The 10727-nt window shown below is 46.9% G+C and overlaps 1 protein-coding gene across 1 annotated transcript; it reads right to left on the bottom strand.

The window, feature by feature from the left end:
* Nucleotides 1-6592: 6592 nt before the first annotated feature.
* LOC140399598 (G-protein coupled receptor 84-like) lies at nucleotides 6593-9800 on the bottom strand. Its single transcript, XM_072489127.1, has one exon. It carries the CDS (start codon nucleotides 8812-8814, stop codon nucleotides 7684-7686), a length of 1131 nt encoding a protein of 376 aa, XP_072345228.1. The 5' UTR covers nucleotides 8815-9800; the 3' UTR covers nucleotides 6593-7683.
* Between the last annotated feature and the right edge of the window lie 927 nt (nucleotides 9801-10727).

Genomic DNA, 10727 nt, shown 5'->3' with positions numbered 1-10727 from the left:
CACGCTCTCAATGTTGGCTGATTTTTGAGTCTTGTTTCCAGGTTTCTGCTCACGGAAAGCCACTTTGTGATATTTGCGAGATTGTTGCCTTTAACACTTGAACAACCAAACAGTCCTCCTGAAAAATTCAAGCAATAGTCACATCTGGCAGCTATTTTTTAAACTACTTCCTCAAGCAGTCTTCTGGAGCTCTGCACATCACTGAGGCACGGATGTGTAGAATGGGCCGAAACTAACGGTTGCCAAAATTGCAGTTATTGTGCTCAGGATTGTTTAACATATAGCAAAGTCTTGATTGTCATAGTCAATGTTTCCACCTGCTCCGTATTGGAGCACGGACACTTACATTTATATTCTTTGTCTTGATCTCGCCACGTGGGGATCTGGAAAACGTTCAGAGTTTGCAGACAAAGTCAACTATTTCAGCATTTTTGTTCCATACATTTGAAGAGCTTTCCTAAGAACGTAAGATCATCATTATCTTAGACATTCGGACACGAGTAGGCCATTCGGCTGCTCGAGCCTGGACCTCCATTAGTTGCATACACCGCGTTAGGCGTTTGTGGCAGTTGGAAAGCTACTCTTGTAACATTTTTCACATCTAACTATATAAACGGCAGCCTTTTCTATTAGTCTGCTGGGACTGGACGTGTCATTGATGTAGAGATCTGTATAGAGGGCGTAGACTTCAATGCAGACAGTGCAGTAGCTGCTGTTTTTCAGCAGCATTTATCCTGCAACCTTCGTGTGTTCAATAGAATAGGCGACGGGAAATTCAGCAATCCATGCGATAATGGTTGACACGGGAGACAGAAACGCTGTACGTGTGGAGTTTTCACATTCTCCCCGTGTCTGCGTGGGTTTCGCCCCCACATAACAAACATGTGCAGGTGCGGTAGCTTGACCAGGCTAAATGGCTCCTTCATTAGAAACAATAATTAAATACTCTAAAGGTATTTTTCAAAAATAGTGAGAAGGCGGCATGTGGCGCAGTGGTTAGCACTGGGACTGCATCGCTGAGAACCCAGTTTCGAATCCCGGCCCTGGGTCAATGCCCGTGTGGAACAAAGAACAAAGAAAATTACAGCACAGGAACAGGCCCTTCGGTCCTCCCAGCCTGCGCTGATCCAGATCCTTTATCTAAACCTGTCACCTATTTTCCAAAGATCTACTTCCCTCTGTTCCCCGCCCGTTCATCTTTCTGTCTAGATGCATCTTAAATGATGCTATTGTGCCCACCTCTACCTCCACCGCTGGCAAAGCGTTCCAGGCACCCACCACCCTCTGCGTAAAACACTTTCCACGCACATTTCCCTTACACTTTCCCCCTCTCACCTTGAAATCGTGACCCCTTGTAATTGAACCCCCACTCTTGGCAAAAGCGTGTTGCTATCCACCCTGTCCAGACCTCTCATAATTTGTAGAATTCAATCAGGTCCCCTCTCAACCTCCGTCTTTCCAACGAAAACAATCCTAATCTACTCAATCTTTTTCAAAGCTAGCACCCTCCATACCAGGCAACATCATGGTGAACCTCCTCTGCAGCCTCTCTAAAGCACCCACATCCTTTTGGTAATGTCGCGACCAGAACTGCACGCAGTATTCCAAATGTGGCCTAACCAAAGCCCTATACAACTGTAACATGATCTGCCGACTCTTGTACTCAATATCCCGTCCGATGAAGGCAAGCATGCTGTATGCGTTCTTGACCACTCTATCGACCTGCGTTGCCACCTTCAGGGTACAATGGACCTGAACTCCCAGATATCTCTGTACATCAATTTTCTCCACGACTCTTCCATTGACCATATAGTCCGCTCTTGAATTTGATCTTCCAAAATGCATCACCTCGCATTTGCCTGGATTGAAATGCATCTGCCATTTCTCTGCCCAACTCTCCAATCTATTTATATTTTGCTGTACTCTCTGACAGTCCTCCTCGCTATCTGCAACTCTACCAATATTAGTATCATTTGCAAGCTTGCTAATCAGACCACATATACCTTCGTCCAGATCACTTATGTATATCACAAACATCAGTGTCCGAGCACGGATCCCTGAGAAACACCACTAGTCACCTTTCTGCATTTTGAGACACTCCCTTCCACCACTACTCTCTATCTCGTGTTGCCCAGCCAGTTCTTTGTACATCTTGCTAGTACATCCTGAGCCCCATACGACTTCACTTTTTCCATCAACCTGCCATGGGTAACTTTATCAAACGCCTTACTGAAGTCCATGTATATGACATCTACATCCCTTCCCTCATTAATTAACGTTGTCATTTCCTCAAAGAATTCTATTAGGTTTGTAAGACACGACCTTCCCTACACAAAACCATGCTGCCTATCACTGATAAGTCTGTTTTCTTCCAAATGTGAATAGATCCTATCCCTCAGTATCTTCTCCAACAGTTTGCCTACCACTGACGTAACGCTCACAGGTCTATAATTCCCGAGATTATCCCTGCTACCCTTCTTAAACAAAGAGACAACATTAGCAATTCACCAGTCCTCCGGGACCTCGCCCGTGCTCAAGAATGCTGCAAAGATATATGTTAAGGCCCCAACTATTTCTTCCCTCGCTTCCCTCAGTAACCTGGGATAGATCCCATCCGGACCGGGGGACTTGTCCACCTTAATGCCTTTTAGAATACCCAAAACTTCCCCCTTCCTTCTGCCGACTTGACCGAGAGTATTTAAACATCCATCCTTAGCCTCAACATCCGTCATGTCCCTCTCCTTGGTGAATACCGGTGCAAAGTACTCTTTAAGAATCTCACCCACTTCCTCTGAATCCACGCATAAATTCCCTCATTTGTCTTTGAGTGGGCCAATCCTTTTTCTAGTTACCCTGTTGCTCCTTATATACGTATAAAATGCTTTGAGATTTTCCATAACCCTGTTAGCCAATGATATTTCATGACCCCTTTTATCCTCTTTATTGCGCGTTTGAGATTTGTCCTACTTTCCCGATATACCTCCAAAGCTTCATCATATTTAAGTCGCCTAGATCTTATGTATGCTTCCTTTTTCATCTTAGCTAGTCTCACAATTCCCCCCGTCATCCATGATTCCCTAATCTTGCCATTTCTATCCCTCATTTTCACAGGGACATGTCTGTCCTGCACTCTAATCAACCTTTCCTTAAAAGATTCCCACATTTCAAATGTGGATTTATCTTTAAAGAGCTGCACCCAATCCACATTCCCTATCTCCTGCCGAATTTTGTTATACTGGGCCTTTCCCCAATTTAGCACTCTTTCTTTAGGACACCCTCGTGTTTGTCCATGAGTATTCTAAAAGTTACGGAATTCTGATCGCTATTCCCAAATTAATCACCGACTGAATGCTTAACCACCTGGCCGGGATCATTCCCCAATACCAGGTCCAGTATGGCGTCTTCCCGAGTTGGACTATTTACATCCTGCTCTAAAAAACTGACCTGGATGCCCCGTTACAAATTCTGCTCCATCTACGCCTCCAACACTACATGAGTCCCATTCAATGTTGGGAAGTTAAAATCTCTCATCACGACCACCCTATTGCTCCTACATTTTTCTATAATCTGTCGACATATTTGTTCCTCTACTTTACGCACGCTTTTGGGAGGCCTGTAGTAAAGTCCCAACAATGTCAGTGCACCCTTCCTATTGCTTAGTTCTACCCTTATTGCATCAGTTCTCGAATCTTTCTTCGTGCCCTCCTTAATCATAGGTGTGATATCATCTCTGACCAGTAATGCAACTCCTCCACCTATTTTACCTCCCTCTCTGTCCGTCCTGAAGCATCTATACTCTGGGATATTTAGCTGCCAGTCTTGCCCTTCCCTCAACCAAGTCTCCGTAATACCAATAACATCATATTCCCAGATACTAATCCAAGCCCTAAATTCATCTTCCTTACCTGCTACACTTCTCGCATTGAAACAAATGCACCTCAGACCACCTGTCCCTTTGCGTTCATCATCTCGACCCTGTCTACTCTTCCCCTTAGTCACATTGAGTTTATTATCTAGTACCTTACTAGCTTTAGTTGCTGCCTCTTTACTGACTTCTAACTTCCTAATCTGGTTCCCATCCCCCAGCCACATTAGGTTAAAACCTCCCCAACAGTGTTTGCACATTGTCCACATATCTGCGTGGGTTTCACACCCACAAACCAAAGATGTACTGGTTAGGTTGACTGGCCACGCTAAGTTGCCCCTTAATTGGAAAAGAAAAAAATAATTAGCTACTCGAGAAAAAAAATTAAATTCAGTGAGCAGGATGGAGCTTGTATGTGAGTGATATGTTTATCAGCAGCAGAAGGAGGGCTTAGGGTGGAAAGGTCACTTCAAAGAATAATAACAGCAGATGCAGAGTAACATTATCTAAACAAACATGTCTTTGAAATGTCACACATACCCACACTGGATACATATCTGTGCTCATTAAATTAAAATCTGGATAAAAAAACCAATCCCTGTCAACCCAAGGGACAGAGGGAAAATTGGATATACAATTGGCTCAATGGTAGGAAGCAGAGGGAAACGGTGGAAGCATGCTTGTCGGACCTCAGACCTGTGGCACTGCATGTGTCTCTCTGTCTTCGCTCTCTCTCTTTATCTCTCTCTGCGTCTCTCTCTCTCTCCCTATCTCTCTTTCTCTCCCCCGCTCTCTGCGTCGCCCCCTCCCCCACTTCCTCTCGCTTTTTCTCACGCTACTTCTCTGTCTCTCTCTGTCTGATACCTTCTCTCTTTCTCTCTCTTTATCTCTGTCTCTCTCTCTCGTTGTCTTGCCCTCTCACTGCGTCTCTCCCTGACTGCCTGTCTCTCCCACTCTTTCTCTGCCTATCTCTCTCCCTATCTCTGTTTTTCTGTCACTCTCTCTCTCTGTGTCTCGTTCCCTTTCTCCTGCTCTCTCTGTCGCTATTTGTCTCTGTCTGTCTCTCTTCGTGTCTGTTTCAGTCTCCCGCTCTCTCTCTCTCTCTGTCTCTCCGCTCTCTATATCTCTCTCTTTCGCCCTAACCTCTCACTTTCTCTCTCTGCCTTGCTCTCAATCATTCTCTCTTTCTCCATGTCTCTGTCTCTCTCTCTCTGTCTCAGTCGCTCTCTGTATGTCTCTATTTCTATCTCTCTCTGTCTTTTTCTCTGAGTCTGTCCGTTTTTCTATCTCTTTCTCTCTCTCTCTGTATCTCTCTGCCTCTTTCTCTCGCCCTGTATTTCTCTGTCCCCCCCTTATTCTTTGTCTCTCTCTCTGTCTCTTCTTTAAAATTTTTTTTAGAGTACCCAATTTTTCTCCAATGAAGGGGCAATTTAGCGTGCCCAATCCACCTAGCCTGCACATCTTTGGGTTGTGGGGGCAAAACCCACGCAGACACGGGGAGAATGTGCAAACTCCACAGGGACAGTGACCCAGAGCCGGGATAAAACCTGGGACCTCGTGCTGCCCTTTCTCTCTCTCTGTCGCTCTCTATCTCTTTATCTCACCGACTCCCCCTCTGTCTCTCTCTTCTCTCCCCCTGATTTGCGCTGTCTCTCTGCCTCTCCCCCTCACTGACGTTCTCTTTCTGCCGGTGTTTCTTTCTCTCTCCTATCTCTCTGCGTCTCTCTCTCTAACTTTATATTTCTCTCTCTCTCGTCCTTCTCACTCTACTCTCTCTCTTTTTGCCTCCGTCTGTCTCTGTCGCTCTGTTTGTCTCTCCCTGACACGCTGACTTTCTCTTTCTGTCAGTCTTTCTCTATCTCCTTCTCTCCGTGTCATTCTCGCTCATCCTCTACTTCTCTCTCTTTCGCTCTCTCTCTCTCTGTCTGTCTATCTGTCTGTCTCTTTCTCCTTCGGTCTCTGTCTATCCACCCCTCTCTTCGTCTCTCACTCTCTGTCTGTCTCATCCTGTCTATCTCTCTTTTTCTGTCTCTCGCTCTCTATACCTTTCTCTCTCTGTCTCTCTCTCTATCTTCCTTTTTCTCTATCTGTCTGTCTCTCCCTCTCCCGCTCTCTCTATTTATATATATAGAGAGGGAGAGAGGGCATATCCATCTGTATCTTTCTCTCCGTCCCGCTCTCTCCCTCTATCTCTGTCCGAGGCCACGGGCCTCCTCTCCCTGCCGTTTGAGGAGGTTGTATCGGAGAAAAGGGGCGCTGTGGGGTTCTCGGCCGGTGGACTGACGGAGATCTCACACCACGCCGCCGATCTTCGCCTCACCGTCCTGACTATGTTTCGGGGACTCCCGCCTGCGCGGACCCCTGTCTACAGCCTGAATGTATAATCCAGCAGGGGATGTTTAAGAAACGTGAGGTGACCAGGTTGAAGATGGACACCGACTCAGAGATGAGAAGCGGGAGGGCGAAGAGTCGGAACGGGGTGGGGGACCGTCCCACCTCGCGCGGACGTTGTTGTGGAATACGCCTGGCCGGAGGAAGCCGGAGGTTGACGGTGAGGCGCCGGAGTCGGCGCAGAGCCTCCCCTTCGCCGCCAAGTCCAGCCTGTGTGTCCATTACGGCCCCCGACCGACCCAAGTAGTGGGTCTGAAACTGGGCCGGAACTCCCTTAAGGCTGTGCGGAAAGATACCGTACTCCAGGTGTGATCCCACAACGAGACGACGAAGTGGTCGATTAAAACAAAACTTTATTAACACAGCATGAAAATAACTTTAACATCACATAAGACAATATCTTATAATTACCCCTAAATCAATGCAGTGACACAATACCCCATTAAGTGTTATATTTACTCCCAGACAAACACCAAGAAAGAAAAACAGTCTGAGTCTTGGAGAAAATATGTGGAGTCAATTCTACCCTTTGAGCCTGCTCCGATCTTAATTCTGATCTTGGCTGATTATCGAACTCAGTCACCTGTAGGGCAGCCGGGTGGCGCAGTGGTTAGCCCTGCTGCCTCAGGGCGCCGAGGTTCCAAGTTCAATCCCGGCTCTGGGTCACTGTCTGTGTGGCGTTTGCACATTCAGTGCCTTGTTTGCGTGGGTTTCGCCCCCAAAACCCAAAAATGTGGAGAGTAGGTGGATTCGCCACATTAAAGTACCCCTTAATTGGAAAAAAAATGAATTCGGCATTCTACGTTTTTAATAAAACTCAGTCACCTGCTCCCCACCCCCTCAGATTCCATTGCACCAAGTGTGAAATCGAACCGCTTCTCGAAAACATACACTGTTTTGGTCTCAATTGCTTTCTGTGGGAGCGAACTCCACAGACCAACCAATATTTAAATGATGAAATTGCTCCTCATCTCTGCCCTAAACGGTCTACCCCGTATCCTCAAACCTCGGCCCCCCTGGTATGGAAACTCCCACCATCGGGATCGTCCATTCTGCATCTACCCTGTCGGGTCTTGTTGTAAATTCGTAGGTTTCTATAAGATCCTCAAACATTCTCCTGAACTCCTGAGAACACAATGCTATTTGACTCCATCTCTCCTCCAACGTCAGTCCCGTTATCCAATGAATTGGTCTGGTAAACCTCTCACTCCAGAGCAAGAACAAAGTTCCTCACATAAGGATGCCAAAATTCTTCCAGTCGTGGCCTCACCAAGTTAAAGGAGGCGTGGGATGGATGAATGACCTCCACCTGTTGATGTGTAACAGGCTGGAGGAGAGGGGCCGAATGACCGTGTCCTGTTCCTAGGAAACAGACTCTTGAATGGAATGGAGAGAGTGAGGTGGGAAGGTGTGCTCAAAGAAACTTCCTATTGCCTCCCCGGGCGGGTGAAGAGGTTGGCTCCCTTGCGGAGAACCCCCAAGTAAGCGTCCTTGAACTGTCGGTTCATTATAGCGTAGAGGATGGGGTTGATGCAGCTGTTCAGCCAGGTGAAATTGCCAGCCACCATGTGGACGAGAACGGGGGCCCGCTTCTTCCCGTCCACCACATGCAGAAAGCAGAAGGGGAAGTAGCAGGTCACGTAGACGAGGAACATTGCGAAGCACATGCGGGTCACCTTCCGGAACTCGGCGCTGCTGCTCCTCTTGGCTTGGCAGCCGGATGATTCGCTCTCCCCACCCTGGAAGACCACTTCGGTGCCAGGGGCTGCGGTCTCAACGCTCGTGGCATCAGTCGACCTTGTGGGCGCCTCCCCGGACAGGGAGTTGGCGCTGGGGCCGTCGGCGATCCCACTGTCCGCCGTGGAGACCCCAGCCGCCATTGGCTTCCTCCCGCGACCATCGCCCTCCAGCCGGTACCCGTCCAGTGCCTGGGCCGCCGCCTTCACCTTGCGATGGATGAGGAAGTAGAAGATCCCGATGCAGCTGAGCCCAAGGCCGAACATGAAGAACATGAGGATGGTCGTGTAAGGCCTCCCCCGCTCCCGGTGGAAGCTGCACGTGCAGACTGGCGGCAGGAAGACATAGATATTCCAGAGAGGCCCGAAAAGCGCCAGGCCCAACAACCAGGGCAGGGCCACGAAGAAGGGCATCATATGGCGGGAGAAGACCCGGTCAAACCTCCGGGTGTCCGAGATGAGGACGTAGCGGCTCATGGCGATAAGGATCAGGCTGAAGATGGAGACGGAGTTAGCCAGAAAGAGGACCAGGCCGAAGACACGGCACATGCCCTCGCCTTGCCGCCAGGCGAAGTGGATGAAGGTGTCGGTCGTCACCGGTTGGAGGAAGGCGCAGTAGATGAGGTCGGCCACCGTCAGGTTGAGGATTAGCACGTTGAGGCGGGTGCGGATCTTCTTGTCCGTGGCGAAGGCCAGCACGGTCATGACGTTGCCCACGGTCCCCACGGCCGTCACCAGGATCCCCAGCAGGGCGCCAAAGTAGCGGTAGTTGACGACAGCCGGGTGGCAGGTCACGTTGCTGAAGGAGGAGTTGGGATCCATCGAGCTCCCCTTGTGAGAAAGGCCGCAACCGAAGACCACAATTGAAATTCACAATCGAAAACGACACTTGAAGACCACAATCACGACCACAATCGACCCGAAGAGGAAAGGAACGTCTTGAGATTGGCGACGGGCAGCGATGGTGTCTCGACCCGATGAGTGCAGTGGTTGTGACGACTGCCCTGCCTCTGCCCGGCACTTGCTCGGAGCCCCTTTATAGAGCAGTGCGGCTGCGGAGAGTTTGCACAAACTGTTCCTCTGACGCCCGGTTTGTTCCAGACCTGCTTCCTTTTTCTGAAGCTTCCTCTCCAAATCACCCAGAGAGAGATAGAGGGGGAGACAGAGATAGAGAGAGAGACGGAATTTCCATGACCCAGAATTTGGCAATACTTGGAACGATTCCGCGAAACCTTCAGGGGTTTGCAGTCAGATCCAAAACGCCGACGTCATACGGGTGAGCAACAAACAGTACAGGGACCAAACCGACGTAGTCGAAACCACAGCTCAGTTGGGAAAGGGTCGACGTCGGGAAGGTGCTTACTCTGAAGTGCCAGATAGACCAGAACAAGTGCGGATCAGTATCAGATGGTCACTAGAAAATCAACTCGGGTTGGGGAGGGTAGGGGCTGATGGAATTCAGGAAATACCGCTTCACTCCATAGAGTATATTATGGACGATGACGGCCACTGTGCATATCAAGTAAAATAACAGTCTCTGCTGATATTATAGTGAATAATACACTCAGTGAATATATAGAGAATAACGGACTCTGTGTATATAAGAGAGAATAACAGTCGCTGTGCATATTATAAAGAAAAACAGTCGCTGAGCATATTATGGAGAATAACAGTCCCTGTGAATATTATAGAGAATAACAGTCTCTGTGTATATTATAGAGAATACCAGTGTCTGTGGAGATTATAGAGAATAGCAGCCTCTCTGAATATTACAGACTAGAACAGTCTCTGTATTTATTATAGAGAATAACTGCCCTTGTGTATATTATTGTGAATAACATCCCCTGTGTATATTATAGAGATTAACAGCCTCTGTGAATGTAATAGAGAATAACAGTCCCAGTGTATATAATAGAGAATAACATTATCTGTGTATATTGTAGAGAATAACAGTCCCTGTGCATATAATAGAGAACAATATTGTCTGTGTATATTATAGAGAACAACAGTCTCTGTGTATATTATAGAGAATAACTGCCACTGTGTATATTATAGAGAATAACAGCCCCTGTATATATTGTAGAGAATAACAATCTCTGTGTATATTATAGAGAATAACATTCTATGTGTATATTATTGTGACTAACAGCCCCTGTGTATATTATAGAGAATAACAGTCCCTTTGAATGTAATAGAGAATAACAGTCTCTGTGAATATTATAGAGAAGAACAGTCACTGTGTTTATTATAGGTAACAACAGTCTCTGTGTATATTACAAAGAATAACAGCCCCTGTATAGATTAAAGAGAATAACAGTCCCTCTGTATATTATAGATAATCACAGTCTCTGTGTATATTATAGAGAACAACGGTCTTTGTGTATATTATAGAGATTAACATTTTCTGTGTATATTATAGAGAATAACAGCCCCTGTATATATTGTAGAGAATAACAATCTCTGTGTATATTATAGAGAATAACATTCTCTGTGTATATTATAGAGAACAACAGTTTGTGTATATTACAACGAATAACAGCCGTAGTATATATCAAACAGAATAACAGTCCCTCTGTATATTATAGATACTAACAGTCTCAGGGTATATTATAGAGAACAACAGAGTCTGTGTATATTATAGAGAATAGCAGTCTCTGTGTATATTACAAAGAATAAGAGCCCCTGTATATATTAAAGAGAATAACAGTCCCTCTGGATATTATAGATAATAACAG

This window comes from Scyliorhinus torazame, chromosome 23 (assembly GCF_047496885.1).
Source record: "Scyliorhinus torazame isolate Kashiwa2021f chromosome 23, sScyTor2.1, whole genome shotgun sequence".
NCBI classification, from domain to species: Eukaryota; Metazoa; Chordata; class Chondrichthyes; order Carcharhiniformes; family Scyliorhinidae; genus Scyliorhinus; species Scyliorhinus torazame.
Note: the sequence above shows the minus strand (reverse complement) of the source record. Positions and strands in the feature narration are given on the sequence as shown.